The sequence below is a fragment of the Neoarius graeffei genome, chromosome 12, assembly GCF_027579695.1.
Source record: "Neoarius graeffei isolate fNeoGra1 chromosome 12, fNeoGra1.pri, whole genome shotgun sequence".
NCBI classification, from domain to species: Eukaryota; Metazoa; Chordata; class Actinopteri; order Siluriformes; family Ariidae; genus Neoarius; species Neoarius graeffei.
This window is the reverse complement of record NC_083580.1, coordinates 1960712-1985681: the sequence shown is the minus strand read 5'-3', so window position 1 is coordinate 1985681 and position 24970 is coordinate 1960712. Positions and strand designations below refer to the sequence as shown.

General features: G+C 57.5%; 1 protein-coding gene across 4 annotated transcripts in view; it reads right to left on the bottom strand.

The window, feature by feature from the left end:
* Positions 1-24970, bottom strand: part of zgc:162472 (uncharacterized protein LOC553495 homolog) — a 40673-nt gene that overhangs the window by 7744 nt on the left and 7959 nt on the right. For 3 of the 4 annotated variants that reach the window (XM_060935322.1, XM_060935320.1, XM_060935321.1), the window contains exons 10-19: positions 24728-24859; positions 24441-24617; positions 24137-24200; positions 10197-10329; positions 9374-9507; positions 8905-9259; positions 7110-7241; positions 6204-6240; positions 6006-6086; positions 3900-4560 (exon numbers count right to left, since the gene is read on the bottom strand). In XM_060935322.1, coding sequence (XP_060791305.1) covers positions 3900-4560; positions 6006-6086; positions 6204-6240; positions 7110-7241; positions 8905-9259; positions 9374-9507; positions 10197-10329; positions 24137-24200; positions 24441-24617; positions 24728-24859 — 1906 coding nt within the window. The remainder of the gene's footprint in view (positions 1-3899; positions 4561-6005; positions 6087-6203; positions 6241-7109; positions 7242-8904; positions 9260-9373; positions 9508-10196; positions 10330-24136; positions 24201-24440; positions 24618-24727; positions 24860-24970) is intronic. The other variant, XM_060935323.1, reaches the window with a different exon arrangement.

Below are 24970 nucleotides of genomic sequence, written 5' to 3'. Positions count from 1 at the left end.
TGATCCCCTAGTATGCATTAGGAGTTCTGGCTTTCACAGACCAGTTAGACACTCCCAATCAACTTGTTACCTGAATTGAAGACACCTGTTCTAACTAATCACCTGTATGAAAGACACCTGTTCACAGAATCAGACAGATTCCAAACTCTCCAACATGGGTAAGACCAAAGAACTCTCTCAGGACCTCAGAGACAGGATTGTTGACCTGCACAAATCTGGAATGGGCTACAAAAACATTAGCAAGATGCTGGGTATTAAAGTAACAGCCATTGGTGCAATTGTGAGAAAATTTAAGAAGTATAACATGACCATCAATAGACCTCGGTCTGGTGCTCCACAAAAGATTTCACCTCGTGGGGTGGCAATGATCATGAGAACTGTGAGAAATCGGCCTGCAACCACACATCGGGAGTTAGTGAATGACCTCAAAGCAGCTGGGACCACAGTCACCAGGAAAACAACTGGCAACACCTTGCGCCGCAATGGATTAAAATCCTGCAGTGCCCGAAAGGTACCCCTGCTTAAGAAGGCACATGTGGAGGCCCGCCTAAAGTATGCCAATGATCACCTCAAAGATGTACAAAGTGATTGGGAGAAGGTTCTGTGGTTAGACGAGACCAAAATTGAACTATTTGGCCTAAACTCTACTCGTCATGTGTGGAGGAAGAAAAATGCTGCCTATGACCCCAGGAACACTGTGCCCATCGTCAAGCATGGAGGTGGAAGCATTATGTTTTGGGGGTGTTTCTCTGCCAAGGGCACAGGGCTACTTTACCGCATCAGTGGGAAGATGGATGGAACCATGTACTGTGCAGTCCTGAGGGACAACCTCCTCCCTAGAGCCCTGCACTCCCGCGGGAGTCCCGCGGGAACCACGGGACCCGGTGCAAAGCAGTGCGGCGCGTGACAAATTTTGAAAGCTCATTGCGGGCGGGAGGGGGAGTGCTCATTGCGGGCGCGGGCGGGAGGGGGAGTGCACAATGCGGGCGTGGGCGAGAGAGGTGATAAGCTGCAGTCCCGCTAACTAAAAACGTGTTTAAAATAAAATTTATAAATTATTAATTTATGTCTATCATATATAATTTGTGCTGGATATTTTATTTGGCATTAATAAAAACATTTTAAGATGCCTAAATTTGCGGATGTAGTCTAATCTCGCGTACGTTTCCGATTCCTTTCCGCTCTTCCGTGTTTGAGATCTCCGATCATGGCAGAAGAGCAGAGCTCCTCTAGTGAAGCTCACAGTGCTTCAGAAGTAAGTGCTGCTTTAAAAAGAGGTACATTTACCGTTAAAAAGTCAAGAGTATTAGTCCTAAGTATTAAAAAGTATTAAAAAAAAGTATTAAAAAGGACTGTGTATTGCACAGATTGTTCAATTTAAAGCTAGAAATAGTGTATAATCTGAGGAGCTGGTTGTGGTTGCGCAGCACTTCATATGAGAGGAGAATGAAATCGCGGTTGGAATCATAACGCCACAGACTCAGAAGTGGGAGTGCGATTGCACAAAGCGAGAGCTGTCAATCAAAGCGAGAGCTGTCAATCAAAGCGAGAGCTGTCAATCATGTGCGCATGCAGCGCTCAACTTGGAATGTGTCAGCAGAATGTCAGAGTCTAAACAATAAACTTACAATAAATGAAGGATCGGTCAGTGGAGAGCTCAGCTAAGCTCAGCATGTTTAATTCCCCAAGCCAATGACAGGAACTTTCGTGAGAAATAACGCGAACGTCTGCATCATGCGGGATTTGCGGGCGGGAGCGGGATAAAATATGGCAGGCGCGGGCAGGAGCGGGACTGAAAATCATAATTCTTTGCGGGAGCGGGCGGGAGCGGGACTGCACAATGCGGGAGCGGGACTGAAAATTCTGTCCCGCGCAGACCTCTACTCCTCCCCTCTGCCAGGAAGTTGAAAATGGGCCGTGGTTGGGTCTTCCAACATGACAACGACCCGAAGCATACAGCAAAGGCAACAAAGGAGTGGCTCAAGAAGAACCACATTAAGGTCATGGAGTGGCCCAGCCAGTCTCCGGACCTCAATCCAATCGAAAATCTATGGAGGGAGCTGAAGGTCCGAGTTGCCAAGCGACAGCCCACCAACCTTAATGATTTAGAGAGGCTCTGCAAAGAAGAGTGGGCCAAAATTCCCCCTGATATGTGTGCTAACCTTGTGGTTAACTACAACAAACGTCTGTCCGCTGTGCTTGCAAACAAAGGCTTTGCCACCAAGTATTAAGTGCTTTTGGCTAGAGGGATCAAATACTTATTTCCCTCAATGAAATACAAATCAATTAAAATATATTCTTTAAAGTTATTTTCTGGATTTTCGTTTTGATATTCTGTCTCTCCATGTTAGAATACATCTACCATTAAAAGTATAGAATGATCATGTCTTTATTAGTGGACAAACCAACAAAATCAGCAAGGGATCAAATACTTTTTACTCTCACTGTATAATACTACAATCCTAAAGTTGTTCATTCAAAACAATTTGCTACTAAGAGAAAACTACTTAATAGAAAACTAAAAAATATAGCTTACTATACAGTAAGCTATATTTTTTACTTTTTTTTGCACAGCTGTCCAGTAGAATACTGGTGACGTGTCCCCACTCCAGCCCATACAGTATGACTGCAGGACATCTTTCAGTTCCTGCATCAATGCTGGGGCATTTGCTATCTTTACTCTTTTGCTGGCAAGGTGCTGCGTTTTTACACTGCCTGCATCCTCGTCATAAAATCAGACCAGAATATTAAGAATTTTATCCATCCTTTTGTCCGTGGCCTCATCAATATTGAGTGAAAACATGGCATTCTTTAGCTTGTCGGACAGATTTTTCTTAAACTCTGGCGAGATGCCGTGTGTAGTAAGATAAGCTTGCATGCTGCCTTGAGACGGACAGATGCGTGAGGGCGGGTTTACCCTCCGCTAATTTCTGACACAAAGTGACGAGTGGATGAGCAATAGTAAACGACAGGTCAAACTCAGCAATGAAGGAGCACAAGCAAATTTTTAAATCAGCCACGCGATCCGTCATTGAGGGTCGGATGTCTGCCATGGCTGTCGCCACCGGCAAACGTGAGGTGTGTTGGGTTGTTCGGATAGCTGCTTGATGACGAGGGTCTAATTCATGCCTTGACAGCACTTTTTTCCCCACTAGTTCCATATAATATTTTCCTTGCGCACAAAGTGCAGAAGCGTGCTCCTGGTTGCCGGAGCTTTTGACACCAGCTTCCAAAGGGCTTTTCGTCTCTACCCACCTCCTCTACCCAAGCCCAGCGCCATTTATTCTTGATGCCTTTATCGATATTTTTGGTGTTTTCCCCTGGCTTCATAAAGTTGCGTTCCATGACCTCGGCTACGTTTCGCGTTGCCAGTGTGGGAAACACATTCACACGTGGATTGACTGCTGAATCTCTATCAATCTGTTTGGCCGAGACCTGCCCCTACCCTATTTCTGATTGGCTTAATGGCTAGTAGGCCTTGGTGTGGGTTAGAGTGAAAGCTGCGCCTGTCAGATCAAGAGAAGCGTCAGATCACTGGGCAAACCTGAATTTATTTTTTTTTTTTCCGCAGACACGTCGGTACGCTGGAATTCCGGCGTGGCGCCTGAAAGCTATCAGGCCTGGATTCCAGTATGCAAACGTAGGCCATGTTGCAACGGTAGTTTACCAGGAGAAGATGGCGGAGCATGTGGGATTGGGGGTGTGTCCTATTTCCATGTGACTAGGCCATGGATTTTTAATAAGGGCTGAATTATAGGTGCTGCTGTACCTTCTTCTGTTAACTTGACTGTGAACTGTTCAACACAGTAAAAATATAACGCCCTTTAAATTACTGATCAATTTTACACTCAAAGTCATAATGAAATGCCACAATAAAATAGAGAACTTTTCTAAAGTACCTGTGTGTTTGCTGTGTTTCTTCTTTTCTCTCATCCTCTACACCGGTTCTTTTTCCTGAAACTCCGTCCTCCATCTTTTCCTCGAGTGACAGGACAGGGATACGCCCTTCGCTTTTGTCATTATCTCTTTCTTCCGAGTTCTGTTCCTCAGGTTCCGGCTGAGAGGCTGCGTTAGGAATGAAGTCTTTCACTGATGATATTTGCGTCTCCACTGTTTTTGTTTCGATATCAGTCTTTACTGGAGTGCTGAACGTTTCTGCAGAACTGGTGACTGATTCTGCAGGTTCCCTTTGCGTGGTTCTAAAGGCTCGGCTCAAGTTGGGTTTGGGTTTGAGCAGACGGTTCCTTCGTGTCTTTGAAGCTGTGGGTTCTTGAGCGATGATGTTTGAGGTCTCTGCTTGGATTTCGTTAGACAGAACTGTACTTTCCTGAGAGCTAATTGGCTCGGCCGTATGGGCGGAGTCCTGAAGAGGAGTTGGTGCTAAAGTTTTATCTCCCATACTGACGGTACTAACTGGATCAGTTTCGGAGGCAATGCTACAAGAAGGGTCAGAGGTCACCATGTCACAGGTTTCAACCCTGGTCTCAGATTGATCCATCGTTTCCATGAGAACTACTTCATGGTCTTGGTTCGATGATTCTTTGACAATTATGACATCACCTAGGGGGAACAAAGCAGATACTGCTGTCATTAGTTTGAACTGTTAAAACTGAGCTCATGTAATGTGTCATTCTGTAAATCTTGATGCAAGATCAACAATACAATGTATTTAAGATACGTTTAACGCAATAACAGTTCAACAATTCAATACGATACAATTTGGAGCTGTTTTATAAACTATACACTCTAGGGGTGGCATGGTTCACAAAAGTCACGGTTCGGTACGTATTACGGTTTGAGGTCTGCGGTTCGGTACGTATTGCGTTTTTTTTTTTTTTAATCTTAAGTACTCTGTATTTGGGCATATAGCCTACTATTTACCTTAAGTAAACATAGTTTAGGATACAGCATTTAAGAGAGGTTAAAATTATAGTTACAATGAAATAATCATGCACAAACTGAGTTTGAGTTGACATACTAAGCACATTTTATGAACAATCTCTGATGAAAAGCCAGGTAGTATTTTGAAACAGCAAGAGGGAAGACATGGATGATTTCAACAGCTTTTTTATTTACTACAGTATTTATACAAAGTGTCAGGAGTGTTTGCTGCCATGTTGTGGCATCTAGAGGAACCAGGTGTCTTTTGTCACATACAGAGTTTTCATAATTGGAAGAAATAAAAATGAGTTCTTAAAGCTTACTTTTGAACAGATGTGTGTGTTAAAACTTAAACTTTTATGTGGCGACCAACCAACCACCTATATACAAAAACCGAATCAAAAACTCTTCTAATCCCGGAGAGTGAGGATGTATTTTTTCACTTGAAATTAAAGTGCAGTGTTTTGAAACGTATGGCTGGATTTCTTATCTAATCTTAAAGTGCCACTGTATTCTTAGAACGATTTATAACAAAATACACACACAGCCAATATAAAATATTGCAATAAAACCAATCACTGCACTGTTTAAAACAAACCTCCCCTCCCCTCGCCGGAAAAAAAAAAATCTAGTTCGCCCATTATCCTGTGTCATTCTGAGATGTGCAGATAGACAGTAAAGGGAATTCCGAATTCCCTTTACTGTCTATCTGCGCATATCAGAATGACACAGGATAATGGGCGAACTAGATTTTTTTTTTTTTCCGGCGACGCGGTACGCCGGAAATCCGGCGCGGCGCCGGAACGCTATCACCCCTGCTCGCGCGAAAGAGAACCACGTGGTTTCATACGGGCATTCGGCTTTTTTTTTTTGGCGAACGTCTTAAATAGGGGTACCGCGGTTTATACGCGTATTGCACCGCAACAGGCGTATCGTACGGTTCGGTTTTTTTCCCATAACCGTGCCAAGCCTAATACACTCTAATCCACCTCTGTGTCAATACACATTACATTTCAAAGACGTATTTGATTAAGGAATGAGAGGCCACGCCCCCTTTAATGTAAAGCACTACTGAGGTAGTGTTTATAAGACATTTAAAGGTCAGGTGATTAAAGCCTTCTTGCCTGTACTGGACGTTTCTCCAGATTGGATCACGTGAGCAGAATGTCCGATGGTCAGGAGAGTCCTCGCTGCTTCTTCAGACACTGAAAAACAAAACATTTCTTTAGAACACAGACTGAAATAGAACGAATAGTTGAAGCTTTATTTTGTTAAAAAAAGGCACACTTTAAAGAAACATGAAAACTTGAACTTCAGATTACCTTCCATGTGATCCGGAGCCAGGAACTCAATCACATCCTAGAATATTAATCACGTGATAAATCACACAGTTATAAGATCATAAAGAACAGGCTGAACACCAACAACAGAAAAATAATTTTGGAAACAAAGTACTTCTCTGTCTTTTCTCAGTCATGATATGCATACAGGTGCATATCTAAAGGATTTTACAACTTTGAACAGACCGGATTTTTACGAAGGCATATTAAGGCCATTGTAGGTAAAAAAAAAAAAAAAAAGAAGAAAAAACAGAAAAAAAAATGGAGCCGAGGCAAAGGGGTAATATTCTGAAAAGAAAAAGAAAACCTCAGAAATTCTGAAATAAAAAAGTAAAAAATTCCAAGACTAAGAAATCACAAATTAAGGAGAGAAAAACTCTCATGCTTCCTGGCTGCAGTGCATTCTGGGAAATGTAGTTGAAAATCTCTTAGCACTTTATTCTTTTATACTGTGTGATCAAGAAGGAAAGACTTATTTGATATCTCGGCTTAGCCATGGCATCTGTGCTGTGATGACCAACCCTGCAAAGTAAAGCAATCTGATTCCTTGATCAAAACCACACTATTTTTCCACCTTTTTTTCCTCATAAATTTGTGACTTTATATTCTTGGAATTTCTGGGGGTTTGTTTCTTGTAAATTTACGACTTGGAATTTCTAACGTTTTCTCAAAATTTATGACTTTACAACCTCAGAACAATATCTTGTTCTTTTTACGTTTTTCTCGTAAATTTCCCACTTTAATCTACAATGGCCCTAACACACTGTTGTACATTTCAGAACCGAAACGATTTGGTTTATAAAATCATTTTTATTATACTCGGTTTGTCAAGCAATGCTGTACTGTACCTAATCATCGGCCATGAAGGTTTTATTTTAGGACACTTACAACCAGCAGGTCAAGCTGATGCTCGCAGGGCACGGAGCCCATGGGGGCCAGTGCCCTCTCACAGGACGACTCAGGGCACACTGCATTCTGGGAAATTCCCAGGACATCAGGAACATTTACTGAGATGTCCAGCTGATGGGCCATGCAAAGGAGAGAAGGGGAGCGATGGGCAAAGCATGCATTCATAAATATGCATGGTTATAACATTAATATGCATGGTTATAACATAAATATGCATGGTTATAACCAGGGCTTTGAACCGGTTCAAGGAACGAAAACGAAAACCGGGAACTTTTTCTATTTCACATGGAACAGAAACGAAACCAGAAACTTTATTATTTTTTATGTTCCGGAACAGAAACGCTTATTAAAAATAATGGTAACCGGTTAATACCGGTTTTTATTTCGTTCCTCAAAGTTTCTGTAGCCTACAAATAGTCATTCTTCTCCTGCGCAAGTTTCTATGACCCGCTGGGGTTCACTTCCTGTGTGACGTTCGCTGATTGAATGGAGAGAGCGGGAAGGTGGACTACTAGCGAGTAAGTGCATTACTGAGTGTCTGAGCAAAGAAGAGCCTGAATGTTGCAACCTCCCTATTGGCTGTTTGTAAAAATGTATCAGTTGTTGCCCCTCCCACGGGAATCATCGCGGGCTCGAGAGACGAGACCTGACGAGTTAGTTCGTTGGTAGCAGAACAAAATGTCTGGACACAAATCGGGTTTTCAGAAAAGGAAAGAAAATAAACGGAGGGTCGAAAATACAAAAAAGGAGGCAGAAAATGCAAAACGAGTTTTAAGGTAGGACAAATGGTTACTTTTCTGAGGCAGCCCGCCGTGGCTGCCTGCAGGCTTATTTATTATAGCCCATTTAGTTAAAATAGTTGATATAAAATGTTTATAGTTATAGTTATGTGATGGTTGTCCTGATTTAGACTGTTTTTTTTTGGGGGGGGGGGGGTGTTGCGCGATGTTGCACCCGGGTCCAGATTAGGGCAGAACCGGCCCTGGCTACATTTCAGGTGTAGTTTGTTATGAATGTATGTACTTGCATAGATGTGTACTTCCAATATGGCGCCTAACAAAATCTCGCGGCGCGGTGACGTCATGCGGTAGCCCTCTATAGGGCCTGACTAGCCTTTGGTAACACACTAAACGAATTCTCTTTCATTTTTGGCACTTTTTCTGTTTGTGTAGATGGGAAGACATACTGAGAATCCAAATCGCCAACATTTGAAATAATAATTGTTTTTGAATTATTTCTTGTCTTATTTAATGAAGGTTGTAATAGAATTGGCCTACATTTGGCTTAAGCTGGATGAGACAGAGACATCATTTTATAGCCATTTGTTAAACAGCTGACAGGGAACGTAATTAACCGTTCCGGGAACGAAATTTTTTTGTTCTAACCGGTTCGGGAACGTCTATTTAATGGTGGAACCCAAAACCGGAAACGTTAAAATTCCGTTTCTGTTCGGAACGAACCAATAGGAAAAAAATTCCGGTTCAAAGCCCTGGTTATAACAAATATGCATGAGGGAAGAAATCTGAAATGATCTACTTTACAAATTCAGACACTGATTATTAGGCATGTGCTGATATTATGAGGATGAGGAAAATAATTGTTTGCTAGCTAGGCTAATAATATAAAAGTGTTAAATTATAAATGATTATCTTCACATGCCTACATTCCCCAAAACATTTAGCAAAAATGAATAAAACTGTGAATATGAGTTATGAATATGTATGGATGGTATGCCGAAAAGTAATAAGGGTTAATTGACCCCCCCCACACACACCTCCTCCACAGTTTCCTCCACCTCAGACTGGACCCTCGTCACAGAGCACAGCCCAGCTGGCACGAAGGCCTGGTTTTCCTCCTCCGCATTCATGGAATAGTTTTCTTCCTCCTGATTTGTACCATACTCCTCCTCATCATCATCATCATCATCCTCAGTAGCCGAGGCTCGTAAGGTCAGCAGTTTGGATTTACCCCTGCGTGGGGCGTGCCATCTGCCCCGTTTAGCCTGAGAGCCCCAACGCCAAGCATCAAGTGGAAGAGGGAGAGGTGGGAGCTGATCCTCTTCTTCATCATCCTCTTCATCTGCTGCTGCACGAATCATGTGCTGAGAGAGTTTTGGGATCCGACCCGACCTGAGAGCAATCACAGAACGGGAACGGAAAAAGTTTCATTTTTAATCGCTTCGTCAAACGGACTCAATTATACATTTATCACATTTCTACACTGTTGCATTGTGGGTATCGTACCGCGTCGGCTTGTTGAGAATGTTCTCTTGAATGGTGGTCAGATCAAGCTCCTCCTCATTTTCAGAGTCCTGCAATCCACAGGAAATGACATCAGAAGTGTGTCTCTTCTTCTCTTGCACTGAGGCTGTAGAATTCTAAATTGAGTGTGGGTTCAAAAAAAAATAGTTCTGATTTAAAACTAACATCCATCCATTCTACCCATCAATCAATTTACCCATCCATCCATCCATCTACTCACCTGTCCGTCCACCCATCCATCCATTAATCAATAAATATACCCATCCATCTATCCATCAGTCTACCATCCACCCATCCATTCATCTGCCATCTACTCATCCATTCATATATCCTTCCGTCCATCCATCCACCATCGATTCATCCATCAGCCCATCCATCCATCCATCCATCCAGCTACTCATCAATCCATATACCTTTCTGTCCATCCATCCATCTACCCATTTATTCATCTATCCATCTACTCATCCATCCTTATACCTTTCTGTCCATCCATCCATCTACCATCAACCCATTTATCCATCCATCCGTCTGTCTACCATCTACCCTTCTGTCCATCCATCCATTTATCCATTCATCACCAGTTTGTTCATCCATCAATCCATCCATCTGCACATTTACCAATCTATCCATTCATCACCAGTATGTTCATCTATCTATCTATCCACTAGTCTGTCCAACCATCCAAAATTAACTGAATTATTGATAATCAATCAATCAAACACATGTACAATCATGATTAAACTTAATGTTGCACTGTAACATGAACTAAGGTGTAAAAAAGATAAATATCAGGATGAAACCGTACATTTGAGGCTGACTCCTTGGCGCTCTCTTCCCTGGATGAGGTGCATGTGTCCTGAGCTTTTCTCTGCACCACAGGACCTCTGTTCCTGCACCTCCGCACCGATTTCACAGTCTCCTCTTCCACAGAGTCCAACCTGAACACACAGCCACATAATAACATCACCACCCACAGCACTACCTTCAGATACCGACCCTACCTAAGCGAGATCACTCAGAACTGATCACTGACTAGCTGCCTCCATGAATTCCTATCTTCCATCGCTTTCATCAAGTTTCTCCTGTTCATATTTGTATCTTCTTGGATCTGTCTAATGCAGTTTTTTCTTGGGCTGCCACGACTTCTCTTCCATGAGTCGGCTCCCACAGCACCAGTTTGTGAACTAATTCATCCTTTTTTCTCCAACAGTGACCTGCAAATCTCAATCTGTGCTTGCGGATGGTTTCACTAAGCAGTAGTAGATCTTTGTATAATACATTGTGAGTTTTTGCTGCCACGATACATTTAGAATAATTCTTAGCATTTCTGTGCCAATCCCACTGAACCTTCTCTCAAGAGCTTCTGTTAGCGTCCAGCATTCGGCTCCATGTAGCAATATGCTCTCCACTGCTGCTCTGAAGGAGTTGATTTTTACCAATCAACTCAGACTGGACTTCCAGATCAGTGACAGTTTATTCATGGCTGCCCATGCTAGTGCAATTCTTACGTCAATGTCAGTGTTTCCCCCGAGTTTACGGGTTTGGTTGGGGGGGGTGTTCCTGGATGATGATGGTCACCTGCAGGACGCCTCCCCACAGCTCCTATTACAGAGCATTTGGACCTGAACAAACAGTTAATGGAGTCATATTTAAGTCTTCACATTAATTTTAAACCAATTTTTACAATATAACTTTTTTTTTTATCCAAGTTGGATCCAAGCCACTGATCCTGTGGTGAGTCCTGTGCTGAGCAACTGTAGTTTCAGCAGGAGAGCTGGTCGTGTTCTATTTAGGCAGGGGACAAAGTACAGGCACAAATCCTCAAAAGGGCTTAAGTTTTTCAGATTCCCCTCCCTGAGGTCTATCTGCTGCACTCCGGTCTCTCTTGCAAAATAAATCTTGATCTCAATTAAATTCCCTGATTAAATAAAGATTGTATATAAATGAGGGAAAAACTTGGAGGAAAGTTCATCCCTCCAGTACACTTCCACAGACTTGGCAAGGAGCACTGAAGATATTCTGGAGACTCATGGTGGCGTCACGACTGAGACACTTCATTTTGGCTTTAATGTGTCACCCATCTGTACCACAGTCTCTCACACCTTACTGCTCCATTCTATCATTTATAATTCACCACCTCTCCACTTTCTACATGCTGTCCCCGCTCCCTGCCCGTCACCTTGGGGCAGTTGTCCCCGCTCCCTGCCCGTCACCTTGGGGCAGCCGTCCCCGCTCCCTGCCCGTCACATTGAGGCAGCCGTCCCCGCTCCCTGCCCGTCACCTTGGGGCAGCCGTCCCCGCTCCCTGCCCGTCACCTTGGGGCAGCCGTCCCCGCCCCTTGCCCGTCACCTTGGGGCAGCCGTCCCCGCCCCTTGCCCGTCACCTTGGGGCAGCCGTCCCCGCTCCCTGCCCGTCACCTTGGGGCAGCCGTCCCCGCTCCCTGCCCGTCACCTTGGGGCAGCCGTCCCCGCTCCCTGCCCGTCACCTTGGGGCAGCCGTCCCCGCTCCCTGCCCGTCACCTTGGGGCAGCCGTCCCCGCTCCCTGCCCGTCACCTTGGGGCAGCCGTCCCCGCTCCCTGCCCGTCACCTTGGGGCAGCCGTCCCCGCTCCCTGCCCGTCACCTTGGGGCAGCCGTCCCCGCTCCCTGCCCGTCACCTTGGGGCAGCCGTCCCCGCTCCCTGCCCGTCACCTTGGGGCAGCCGTCCCCGCTCCCTGCCCGTCACCTTGGGGCAGCCGTCCCCGCTCCCTGCCCGTCACCTTGGGGCAGCCGTCCCCGCTCCCTGCCCGTCACCTTGGGGCAGCCGTCCCAGCTCCCTGCCCGTCACCTTGGGGCAGCCGTCCCCGCTCCCTGCCCGTCACCTTGGGGCAGCCGTCCCCGCTCCCTGCCCGTCACCTTGGGGCAGCCGTCCCCGCTCCCTGCCCGTCACCTTGGGGCAGCCGTCCCCGCTCCCTGCCCGTCACCTTGGGGCAGCCGTCCCCGCTCCCTGCCCGTCACCTTGGGGCAGCCGTCCCCGCTCCCTGCCCGTCACCTTGGGGCAGCCGTCCCCGCTCCCTGCCCGTCACCTTGGGGCAGCCGTCCCCGCTCCCTGCCCGTCACCTTGGGGCAGCCGTCCCCGCTCCCTGCCCGTCACCTTGGGGCAGCCGTCCCCGCTCCCTGCCCGTCACCTTGGGGCAGCCGTCCCCGCTCCCTGCCCGTCACCTTGGGGCAGATGTCCCCGCTCCCTGCCCGTCACCTTGGGGCAGCCGTCCCCGCTCCCTGCCCGTCAACTTGGGGCAGCCGTCCACGCTCCCTGCCCGTCACCTTGGGGCAGCCGTCCACGCTCCCTGCCCGTCACCTTGGGGCAGCCGTCCACGCTCCCTGCCCGTCACCTTGGGGCAGCCGTCCCCGCTCCCTGCCCGTCACCTTGGGGCAGCCGTCCCCGCTCCCTGCCCGTCACCTTGGGGCAGCCGTCCCCGCTCCCTGCCCGTCACCTTGGGGCAGCCGTCCCCGCTCCCTGCCCGTCACCTTGGGGCAGATGTCCCCGCTCCCTGCCCGTCACCTTGGGGCAGCCGTCCCCGCTCCCTACCCGTCAACTTGGGGCAGCCGTCCCTACCCGTCAACTTGGGGCAGCCGTCCCTGCCCGTCACCTTGGGGCAGCCGTCCCTGCCCGTCACCTTGGGGCAGCCGTCCCTGCCCGTCACCTTGGGGCAGCCGTCCCTGCCCGTCACCTTGGGGCAGCCGTCCCTGCCCGTCACCTTGGGGCAGCCGTCCCTGCCCGTCACCTTGGGGCAGCCGTCCCTGCCCGTCACCTTGGGGCAGCCGTCCCTGCCCGTCACCTTGGGGCAGCCGTCCCTGCCCGTCACCTTGGGGCAGCCGTCCCTGCCCGTCACCTTGGGGCAGCCGTCCCTGCCCGTCACCTTGGGGCAGCCGTCCCTGCCCGTCACCTTGGGGCAGCCGTCCCTGCCCGTCACCTTGGGGCAGCCGTCCCTGCCCGTCACCTTGGGGCAGCCGTCCCTGCCCGTCACCTTGGGGCAGCCGTCCCCGCTCCCTGCCCGTCACCTGGGGCAGCCGTCCCGGCCCCTTGCCCGTCACCTTGGGGCAGCCGTCCCGGCCCCTTGCCCGTCACCTTGGGGCAGCCGTCCCCGCTCCCTGCCCGTCACCTTGGGGCAGCCGTCCCTGCCCGTCACCTTGGGGCAGCAGTCCCTGCCCGTCACCTTGGGGCAGCAGTCCCTGCCCGTCACCTTGGGGCAGCAGTCCCTGCCCGTCTCCGCCCCTTGCCCGTCACCTTGGGGCAGCCGTCCCCGCTCCCTGCCCGTCACCTTGGGGCAGCCGTCCCCGCTCCCTGCCCGTCACCTGGGGCAGCCGTCCCGGCCCCTTGCCCGTCACCTTGGGGCAGCCGTCCCCGCTCCCTGCCCGTCACCTTGGGGCAGCCGTCCCCGCTCCCTGCCCGTCACCTTGGGGCAGCCGTCCCCGCTCCCTGCCCGTCACCTTGGGGCAGCCGTCCCCGCTCCCTGCCCGTCACCTTGGGGCAGCCGTCCCCGCTCCCTGCCCGTCACCTTGGGGCAGCCGTCCCCGCTCCCTGCCCGTCACCTTGGGGCAGCCGTCCCCGCTCCCTGCCCGTCACCTTGGGGCAGCCGTCCCCGCTCCCTGCCCGTCACCTTGGGGCAGCCGTCCCCGCTCCCTGCCCGTCACCTTGGGGCAGCCGTCCCCGCTCCCTGCCCGTCACCTTGGGGCAGCCGTCCCCGCTCCCTGCCCGTCACCTTGGGGCAGCCGTCCCCGCTCCCTGCCCGTCACCTTGGGGCAGCCGTCCCCGCTCCCTGCCCGTCCCCGCTCCCTGCCCGTCACCTTGGGGCAGCCGTCCCCGCTCCCTGCCCGTCACCTTGGGGCAGCCGTCCCCGCTCCCTGCCCGTCACCTTGGGGCAGCCGTCCCCGCTCCCTGCCCGTCACCTTGGGGCAGCCGTCCCCGCTCCCTGCCCGTCACCTTGGGGCAGATGTCCCCGCTCCCTGCCCGTCACCTGGGGCAGCTGTCCCCGCTCCCTGCCCGTCACCTTGGGGCAACTGTCCCTGCCCGTCACCTTGGGGCAGCTGTCCCTGCCCGTCACCTTGGGGCAGCTGTCCCTGCCCGTCACCTTGGGGCAGCTGTCCCCGCTCCCTGCCCGTCAAATTGGGGCAGCTGTCCCTGCCCGTCACCTTGGGGCAGCTGTCCCTGCCCGTCACCTTGGGGCAGCTGTCCCTGCCCGTCACCTTGGGGCAGCTGTCCCTGCCCGTCACCTTGGGGCAGCTGTCCCTGCCCGTCACCTTGGGGCAGCAGTCCCTGCCCGTCACCTTGGGGCAGCAGTCCCTGCCCGTCACCTTGGGGCAGCAGTCCCTGCCCGTCCCCGCCCCTTGCCCGTCACCTTGGGGCAGCCGTCCCCGCTCTCTGCCCGTCACCTTGGGGCAGCCGTCCCCGCTCTCTGCCCGTCACCTTGGGGCAGCCGTCCCGGCCCCTTGCCCGTCACCTTGGGGCAGCCGTCCCCGCTCCCTGCCCGTCACCTTGGGGCAGCCGTCCCCGCTCCCTGCCCGTCACCTTGGGGCAGCCGTCCCCGCTCCCTGCCCGTCACCTTGGGGCAGCCGTCCCCGCTCCCTGCCCGTCACCTTGGGGCAGCCGTCCCCGCTCCCTGCCCGTCACCTTGGGGCAGCCGTCCCCGCTCCCTGCCCGTCACCTTGGGGCAGCCGTCCCCGCTCCCTGCCCGTCACCTTGGGGCAGCCGTCCCCGCTCCCTGCCCGTCACCTTGGGGCAGCCGTCCCCGCTCCCTGCCCGTCACCTTGGGGCAGCCGTCCCCGCTCCCTGCCCGTCACCTTGGGGCAGCCGTCCCCGCTCCCTGCCCGTCACCTTGGGGCAGCCGTCCCCGCTCCCTGCCCGTCACCTTGGGGCAGCCGTCCCCGCTCCCTGCCCGTCACCTTGGGGCAGCCGTCCCCGCTCCCTGCCCGTCACCTTGGGGCAGCCGTCCCCGCTCCCTGCCCGTCAACTTGGGGCAGCCGTCCCCGCTCCCTGCCCGTCACCTTGGGGCAGCCGTCCCCGCTCCCTGCCCGTCACCTTGGGGCAGATGTCCCCGCTCCCTGCCCGTCACCTGGGGCAGCTGTCCCCGCTCCCTGCCCGTCACCTTGGGGCAGCTGTCCCTGCCCGTCACCTTGGGGCAGCTGTCCCCGCTCCCTGCCCGTCACCTTGGGGCAGCTGTCCCTGCCCGTCACCTTGGGGCAGATGTCCCCGCTCCCTGCCCGTCACCTTGGGGCAGCTGTACCCGCTCCCTGCCCGTCACCTTGGGGCAGCTGTCCCTGCCCGTCACCTTGGGGCAGCTGTCCCTGCCCGTCACCTTGGGGCAGCAGTCCCTGCCCGTCACCTTGGGGCAGCAGTCCCTGCCCGTCACCTTGGGGCAGCCGTCTCCGCCCCTTGCCCGTCACCTTGGGGCAGCCGTCCCCGCTCCCTGCCCGTCACCTGGGGCAGCCGTCCCGGCCCCTTGCCCGTCACCTTGGGGCAGCCGTCCCCGCTCCCTGCCCGTCAGCTTGGGGCAGCCGTCCCCGCTCCCTGCCCGTCACCTTGGGGCAGCCGTCCCTGCCCGTCACCTTGGGGCAGCCGTCCCTGCCCGTCACCTTGGGGCAGCCGTCCCTGCCCGTCACCTTGGGGCAGCCGTCCCTGCCAGTCACCTTGGGGCAGCAGTCCCTGCCCGTCACCTTGGGGCAGCAGTCCCTGCCCGTCACCTTGGGGCAGCAGTCCCTGCCCGTCAACTTGGGGCAGCCGTCCCCGCTCCCTGCCCGTCACCTTGGGGCAGCCGTCCCCGCTCCCTGCCCGTCACCTTGGGGCAGATGTCCCCGCTCCCTGCCCGTCACCTTGGGGCAGCTGTCCCTGCCCGTCACCTTGGGGCAGCTGTCCCTGCCCGTCACCTTGGGGCAGCTGTCCCTGCCCGTCACCTTGGGGCAGCTGTCCCTGCCCGTCACCTTGGGGCAGCTGTCCCTGCCCGTCACCTTGGGGCAGCTGTCCCTGCCCGTCACCTTGGGGCAGCAGTCCCTGCCCGTCACCTTGGGGCAGCAGTCCCTGCCCGTCACCTTGGGGCAGCAGTCCCTGCCCGTCACCTTGGGGCAGCCGTCCCTGCCCGTCACCTTGGGGCAGCCGTCCCCGCCCCTTGCCCGTCACCTTGGGGCAGCCGTCCCCGCCCCCTGCCCGTCACCTGGGGCAGCCGTCCCGGCCCCTTGCCCGTCACCTTGGGGCAGCCGTCCCTGCCCGTCACCTTGGGGCAGCCGTCCCCGCCCCTTGCCCGTCACCTTGGGGCAGCCGTCCCCGCTCCCTGCCCGTCACCTTGGGGCAGATGTCCCCGCTCCCTGCCCGTCACCTGGGGCAGCTGTCCCTGCCCGTCACCTTGGGGCAGCTGTCCCTGCCCGTCACCTTGGGGCAGCTGTCCCTGCCCGTCACCTTGGGGCAGCTGTCCCTGCCCGTCACCTTGGGGCAGCTGTCCCTGCCCGTCACCTTGGGGCAGCTGTCCCTGCCCGTCACCTTGGGGCAGCTGTCCCTGCCCGTCACCTTGGGGCAGCTGTCCCTGCCCGTCACCTTGGGGCAGCTGTCCCTGCCCGTCACCTTGGGGCAGCAGTCCCTGCCCGTCACCTTGGGGCAGCAGTCCCTGCCCGTCACCTTGGGGCAGCAGTCCCTGCCCGTCACCTTGGGGCAGCCGTCCCCGCCCCTTGCCCGTCACCTTGGGGCAGCCGTCCCCGCCCCTTGCCCGTCACCTTGGGGCAGCCGTCCCCGCCCCCTGCCCGTCACCTGGGGCAGCCGTCCCGGCCCCTTGCCCGTCACCTTGGGGCAGCCGTCCCTGCCCGTCACCTTGGGGCAGCCGTCCCCGCCCCTTGCCCGTCACCTTGGGGCAGCCGTCCCCGCTCCCTGCCCGTCACCTTGGGGCAGATGTCCCCGCTCCCTGCCCGTCACCTGGGGCAGCTGTCCCTGCCCGTCACCTTGGGGCAGCTGTCCCTGCCCGTCACCTTGGGCCAGCTGTCCCTGCCCGTCACCTTGGGGCAGCTGTCCCTGCCCGTCACCTTGGGGCAGCTGTCCCTGCCCGTCACCTTGGGGCAGCTGTCCCTGCCCGTCACCTTGGGGCAGCTGTCCCTGCCCGTCACCTTGGGGCAGCTGTCCCTGCCCGTCACCTTGGGGCAGCAGTCCCTGCCCGTCACCTTGGGGCAGCAGTCCCTGCCCGTCACCTTGGGGCAGCAGTCCCTGCCCGTCACCTTGGGGCAGCCGTCCCCCGCCCCTTGCCCGTCACCTTGGGGCAGCCGTCCCCGCCCCTTGCCCGTCACCTTGGGGCAGCCGTCCCCGCCCCTTGCCCGTCACCTTGGGGCAGCCGTCCCCGCTCCCTGCCCGTCACCTGGGGCAGCCGTCCCGGCCCCTTGCCCGTCACCTTGGGGCAGCCGGCCCCTTGCCCGTCACCTTGGGGCAGCCGTCCCCGCCCGTCACCTTGGGGCAGCCGTCCCCGCCCGTCACCTTGGGGCAGCCGTCCCCGCCCGTCACCTTGGGGCAGCCGTCCCCGCCCGTCACCTTGGGGCAGCCGTCCCCGCCCGTCACCTTGGGGCAGCCGTCCCCGCCCGTCACCTTGGGGCAGCCGTCCCCGCCCGTCACCTTGGGGCAGCCGTCCCCGCTCGTCACCTTGGGGCAGCCGTCCCCGCTCCCCGCCCGTCACCTTGGGGCAGCCGTCCCCGCTCCCCGCCCGTCAACTTGGGGCAGCCGTCCCCGCTCCCTGCCCGTCACCTTGGGGCAGCCGTCCCCGCTCCCTGCCCGTCACCTTGGGGCAGATGTCCCCGCTCCCTGCCCGTCACCTGGGGCAGCTGTCCCCGCTCCCTGCCCGTCACCTTGGGGCAGCTGTCCCTGCCCGTCACCTTGGGGCAGCTGTCCCCGCCCGTCACCTTGGGGCAGCCGTCCCCGCCCGTCACCTTGGGGCAGCCGTCCCCGCCCGTCACCTTGGGGCAGCCGTCCCCGCCCGTCACCTTGGGGCAGCCGTCCCCGCCCGTCACCTTGGGGCAGCCGTCCCCGCCCGTCACCTTGGGGCAGCCGTCCCCGCCCGTCACCTTGGGGCAGCCGTCCCCGCTCCCCGCCCGTCACCTTGGGGCAGCCGTCCCCGCTCCCTGCCCGTCAACTTGGGGCAGCCGTCCCCGCTCCCTGCCCGTCACCTTGGGGCAGCCGTCCCCGCTCCCTGCCCGTCACCTTGGGGCAGCCGTCCCCGCTCCCTGCCCGTCAACTTGGGGCAGCCGTCCCCGCTCCCTGCCCGTCACCTTGGGGCAGCCGTCCCCGCTCCCTGCCCGTCACCTTGGGGCAGATGTCCCCGCTCCCTGCCCGTCACCTGGGGCAGCTGTCCCCGCTCCCTGCCCGTCACCTTGGGGCAGCTGTCCCTGCCCGTCACCTTGGGGCAGCTGTCCCCGCTCCCTGCCCGTCACCTTGGGGCAGCTGTCCCTGCCCGTCACCTTGGGGCAGATGTCCCCGCTCCCTGCCCGTCACCTTGGGGCAGCTGTCCCCGCTCCCTGCCCGTCACCTTGGGGCAGCTGTCCCTGCCCGTCACCTTGGGGCAGCAGTCCCTGCCCGTCACCTTGGGGCAGCAGTCCCTGCCCGTCACCTTGGGGCAGCAGTCCCTGCCCGTCACCTTGGGGCAGCAGTCCCTGCCCGTCACCTTGGGGCAGCCGTCTCCGCCCCTTGCCCGTCACCTTGGGGCAGCCGTCCCCGCTCCCTGCCCGTCACCTGGGGCAGCCGTCCCGGCCCCTTGCCCGTCACCTTGGGGCAGCCGTCCCCGCTCCCTGCCCGTCACCTTGGGGCAGCCGTCCCCGCTCCCTGCCCGTCACCTTGGGGCAGCCGTCCCCGCTCCCTGCCCGTCACCTTGGGGCAGCCGTCCCCGCTCCCTGCCCGTCACCTTGGGGCAGCAGTCCCTGCCCGTCACCTTGGGGCAGCCGTCTCCGCCCCTTGCCCGTCACCTTGGGGCAGCCGTCCCCGCTCCCTGCCCGTCACCTGGGGCAGCCGTCCCGGCCCCTTGCCCGTCACCTTGGGGCAGCCGTCCCCGCTCCCTGCCCGTCACCTTGGGGCAGCCGTCCCCGCTCCCTGCCCGTCACCTTGGGGCAGCCGTCCCCGCTCGCTGCCCGTCACCTTGGGGCAGCCGTCCCCGCTCCCTGCCCGTCACCTTGGGGCAGCCGTCCCCGCTCCCTGCCCGTCACCTTGGGGCAGCCGTCCCCGCTCCCTGCCCGTCACCTTGGGGCAGCCGTCCCCGCTCCCTGCCCGTCACCTTGGGGCAGCCGTCCCCGCTCCCTGCCCGTCACCTTGGGGCAGCAGTCCCTGCCCGTCACCTTGGGGCAGCAGTCCCTGCCCGTCACCTTGGGGCAGCAGTCCCTGCCCGTCACCTTGGGGCAGCCGTCCCCGCTCCCTGCCCGTCACCTTGGGGCAGCAGTCCCTGCCCGTCACCTTGGGGCAGCCGTCTCCGCCCCTTGCCCGTCACCTTGGGGCAGCCGTCCCCGCCCGTCACCTTGGGGCAGCCGTCCCCGCCCGTCACCTTGGGGCAGCAGTCCCTGCCCGTCACCTTGGGGCAGCAGTCCCTGCCCGTCACCTTGGGGCAGCAGTCCCTGCCCGTCACCTTGGGGCAGCCGTCTCCGCCCCTTGCCCGTCACCTTGGGGCAGCCGTCCCCGCTCCCTGCCCGTCACCTTGGGGCAGCCGTCCCCGCTCCCTGCCCGTCACCTTGGGGCAGCAGTCCCTGCCCGTCACCTTGGGGCAGCAGTCCCTGCCCGTCACCTTGGGGCAGCAGTCCCTGCCCGTCACCTTGGGGCAGCCGTCCCCGCTCCCTGCCCGTCACCTTGGGGCAGCAGTCCCTGCCCGTCACCTTGGGGCAGCCGTCTCCGCCCCTTGCCCGTCACCTTGGGGCAGCCGTCCCCGCTCCCTGCCCGTCACCTTGGGGCAGCCGTCCCTGCCCGTCACCTTGGGGCAGCAGTCCCTGCCCGTCACCTTGGGGCAGCAGTCCCTGCCCGTCACCTTGGGGCAGCAGTCCCTGCCCGTCACCTTGGGGCAGCCGTCCCCGCTCCCTGCCCGTCACCTTGGGGCAGCAGTCCCTGCCCGTCACCTTGGGGCAGCAGTCCCTGCCCGTCACCTTGGGGCAGCCGTCTCCGCCCCTTGCCCGTCACCTTGGGGCAGCCGTCCCCGCTCCCTGCCCGTCACCTTGGGGCAGCCGTCCCGGCCCCTTGCCCGTCACCTTGGGGCAGCCGTCCCCGCTCCCTGCCCGTCACCTTGGGGCAGCCGTCCCCGCTCCCTGCCCGTCACCTTGGGGCAGCCGTCCCCGCTCCCTGCCCGTCACCTTGGGGCAGCCGTCCCCGCTCCCTGCCCGTCACCTTGGGGCAGCCGTCCCCGCTCCCTGCCCGTCACCTTGGGGCAGCCGTCCCCGCTCCCTGCCCGTCACCTTGGGGCAGCCGTCCCCGCTCCCTGCCCGTCACCTTGGGGCAGCCGTCCCCGCTCCCTGCCCGTCACCTTGGGGCAGCCGTCCCCGCTCCCTGCCCGTCACCTTGGGGCAGCCGTCCCCGCTCCCTGCCCGTCACCTTGGGGCAGCCGTCCCCGCTCCCTGCCCGTCACCTTGGGGCAGCCGTCCCCGCTCCCTGCCCGTCACCTTGGGGCAGCCGTCCCCGCTCCCTGCCCGTCACCTTGGGGCAGCCGTCCCCGCTCCCTGCCCGTCACCTTGGGGCAGCCGTCCCCGCTCCCTGCCCGTCACCTTGGGGCAGCCGTCCCCGCTCCCTGCCCGTCACCTTGGGGCAGCCGTCCCCGCTCCCTGCCCGTCACCTTGGGGCAGCCGTCCCCGCTCCCTGCCCGTCACCTTGGGGCAGCCGTCCCCGCTCCCTGCCCGTCACCTTGGGGCAGCCGTCCCCGCTCCCTTGCCCGTCACCTTGGGGCAGCCGTCCCCGCTCCCTGCCCGTCACCTTGGGGCAGCCGTCCCCGCTCCCTGCCCGTCACCTTGGGGCAGCCGTCCCCGCTCCCTGCCCGTCACCTTGGGGCAGCCGTCCCCGCTCCCTGCCCGTCACCTTGGGGCAGCCGTCCCCGCTCCCTGCCCGTCACCTTGGGGCAGCCGTCCCCGCTCCCTGCCCGTCACCTTGGGGCAGCCGTCCCCGCTCCCTGCCCGTCACCTTGGGGCAGCCGTCCCCGCTCCCTGCCCGTCACCTTGGGGCAGCCGTCCCCGCTCCCTGCCCGTCACCTTGGGGCAGCCGTCCCCGCTCCCTGCCCGTCACCTTGGGGCAGCCGTCCCCGCTCCCTGCCCGTCACCTTGGGGCAGCCGTCCCCGCTCCCTGCCCGTCACCTTGGGGCAGCCGTCCCCGCTCCCTGCCCGTCACCTTGGGGCAGCCGTCCCCGCTCCCTGCCCGTCACCTTGGGGCAGCCGTCCCCGCTCCCTGCCCGTCACCTTGGGGCAGCCGTCCCCGCTCCCTGCCCGTCACCTTGGGGCAGCCGTCCCCGCTCCCTGCCCGTCACCTTGGGGCAGCCGTCCCCGCTCCCTGCCCGTCACCTTGGGGCAGCCGTCCCCGCTCCCTGCCCGTCACCTTGGGGCAGCCGTCCCCGCTCCCTGCCCGTCACCTTGGGGCAGCCGTCCCCGCTCCCTGCCCGTCACCTTGGGGCAGCCGTCCCCGCTCCCTGCCCGTCACCTTGGGGCAGCCGTCCCCGCTCCCTGCCCGTCACCTTGGGGCAGCCGTCCCCGCTCCCTGCCCGTCACCTTGGGGCAGCCGTCCCCGCTCCCTGCCCGTCACCTTGGGGCAGCCGTCCCCGCTCCCTGCCCGTCACCTTGGGGCAGCCGTCCCCGCTCCCTGCCCGTCACCTTGGGGCAGCCGTCCCCGCTCCCTGCCCGTCACCTTGGGGCAGCCGTCCCCGCTCCCTGCCCGTCACCTTGGGGCAGCCGTCCCCGCTCCCTGCCCGTCACCTTGGGGCAGCCGTCCCCGCTCCCTGCCCGTCACCTTGGGGCAGCCGTCCCCGCTCCCTGCCCGTCACCTTGGGGCAGCCGTCCCCGCTCCCTGCCCGTCACCTTGGGGCAGCCGTCCCCGCTCCCTGCCCGTCACCTTGGGGCAGCCGTCCCCGCTCCCTGCCCGTCACCTTGGGGCAGCCGTCCCCGCTCCCTGCCCGTCACCTTGGGGCAGCCGTCCCCGCTCCCTGCCCGTCACCTTGGGGCAGCCGTCCCCGCTCCCTGCCCGTCACCTTGGGGCAGCCGTCCCCGCTCCCTGCCCGTCACCTTGGGGCAGCCGTCCCCGCTCCCTGCCCGTCACCTTGGGGCAGCCGTCCCCGCTCCCTGCCCGTCACCTTGGGGCAGCCGTCCCCGCTCCCTGCCCGTCACCTTGGGGCAGCCGTCCCCGCTCCCTGCCCGTCACCTTGGGGCAGCCGTCCCCGCTCCCTGCCCGTCACCTTGGGGCAGCCGTCCCCGCTCCCTGCCCGTCACCTTGGGGCAGCCGTCCCCGCTCCCTGCCCGTCACCTTGGGGCAGCCGTCCCCGCTCCCTGCCCGTCACCTTGGGGCAGCCGTCCCCGCTCCCTGCCCGTCACCTTGGGGCAGCCGTCCCCGCTCCCTGCCCGTCACCTTGGGGCAGCCGTCCCCGCTCCCTGCCCGTCACCTTGGGGCAGCCGTCCCCGCTCCCTGCCCGTCACCTTGGGGCAGCCGTCCCCGCTCCCTGCCCGTCACCTGGGGCAGCCGTCCCCGCTCCCTGCCCGTCACCTTGGGGCAGATGTCCCCGCTCCCTGCCCGTCACTTTGGGGCAGCTGTCCCCGCTCTCTGCCAGTCAAATTGGGGCAGCAGTCCCCACTCCCTGCCCGTCACCTTGGGGCAGCAGTCCCCGCTCCCTGCCCGTCACCTTGGGGCAGCTGTCCCCGCTCCCTGCCCGTCACCTGGGGCAGCCGATCCTGCTGAGTTACCGACACAAGAAATTATTTCCAAACAAAACTACTTTCATGAATGAAAGTGTTCTACTGTAGTGATTTAGAGATTAAAATAGAATATGAACCACTTATAGTCCTAATTGAGTTATAATTCTAATTAGAAAGTCGGAGAGCTTATTTCTCCTTTCTGTAACGTGTTTGTCACTCCCGTTTCCACTGCCCATCACTACTCTGATTTAGGTGTTGAGTGAAGAAGTACAGTAGTAGACTGATTGATCGTTTGAAATAACATGTAAAATATAAGTCATTTTCTCTGGCTAGCTAATGAATATTTGTAACATAACATTAGCTAACTTAATAGAGAGTGTGTCTGAAGACATCACTCACACTTCTTTTTTTTCTCTTAAATATTGTATATCCTCCATCTTTTGCCACTTGGGGGCAGTCTGACATTGCTAACTATTGTTTGAACTGAATCGTTTGAATCATTTTTGAGCGCACGAGAGGAGAATGAAGCGGACGGGAACTGGCAGCTTGAGCGGTGGATGTTTCTGCATGGTCCTAGTGCCTGCACTCTCTCCTGTTTTTGAGCAGGTACTCTTTCCACGTGGTCTTAGTACCTGCACACCTGTTGTTGTTTTTTTCAGACCTTAAAATGTGTGTGTGGGGGGGGCTTTTGGAGGGGCGCCGGTCCTGTTGCCTTGAGAAATGCTGTAAAAATGCATTTCATCTTTTTTGTATGTGTTGTCCTGTTAACAAATAACAATACAAATACACGAATAGAAGACAAAAAGAATCAACATGCATAAATAAAATGAATTGCTTAATAAAGTGTTCGTTAGTGTGTATTACAGGTACGAGTGTAAAGGTGTAAGTCTTCTTACTCAGGAACAGGTGCTGACTCTTCATTAGCGCTTCTCTCAGCCTCATCCTCTGCTTCCTGTTCAGCTACAGAGCAACAAACAGACATTACAGACTGATCTCACTGATAATTACTGATATAAACCATGTTCTGATGGTAAAGTCCAGGTAAGAGTGGCAATGAGAGACAGGAAAGGACTTAGAAGGACAGACATATAGAGACAGATAGGTATATAATTTGAGACACAAAAAATGACATAACATTAATAGGTTATAATAATGAATACGTTTAAGATGATGTTATAATCTCTCTATAAACTCTCACACCTGATTGGTTTGAGTGTTTCCTTCTGTTCTGTGATCCTCCTGCTCTCTTCCTCTTCAGAGCAGCAACGCTCCCTCCATCATTACACACATTCTCGTTCTCCTTCTCTCCCTCCATGGCGTCGCTGCTCGAGCTCTCGTCCTCCTCCGAGTCTGAAGAATAGATCTTCCTCTTCCGCTCTGTAGTGAGACACATGAAGGATGTCTCAGAGCAAACCCGAGAAAGTGGATTACAGGGCAAGAAGGAGAAAAAAGACGGAAAAAAAACAGCAGAAAAACATCCAACTCGCCTCCTGGTCTCTGACAGGGAATCTTTGCCATTTGGGAGGCACGTTTCTTTTTCTTGCGTTTCTCTTCCTCATCTTTCAGGATCTGCGCCAGCAGCTTGTTGAAGAAATCGAGATCCAAGCGTCGTTTCTCCTCTGAAATCAAACAAGCTTTTGTTATAATTATAATTACAATTACGGTATTTCAGTTTTTCCTCTAAAGTCACGTCAAGTCAAAATTCTGGGAAAATTCAGGTGACGATAGGC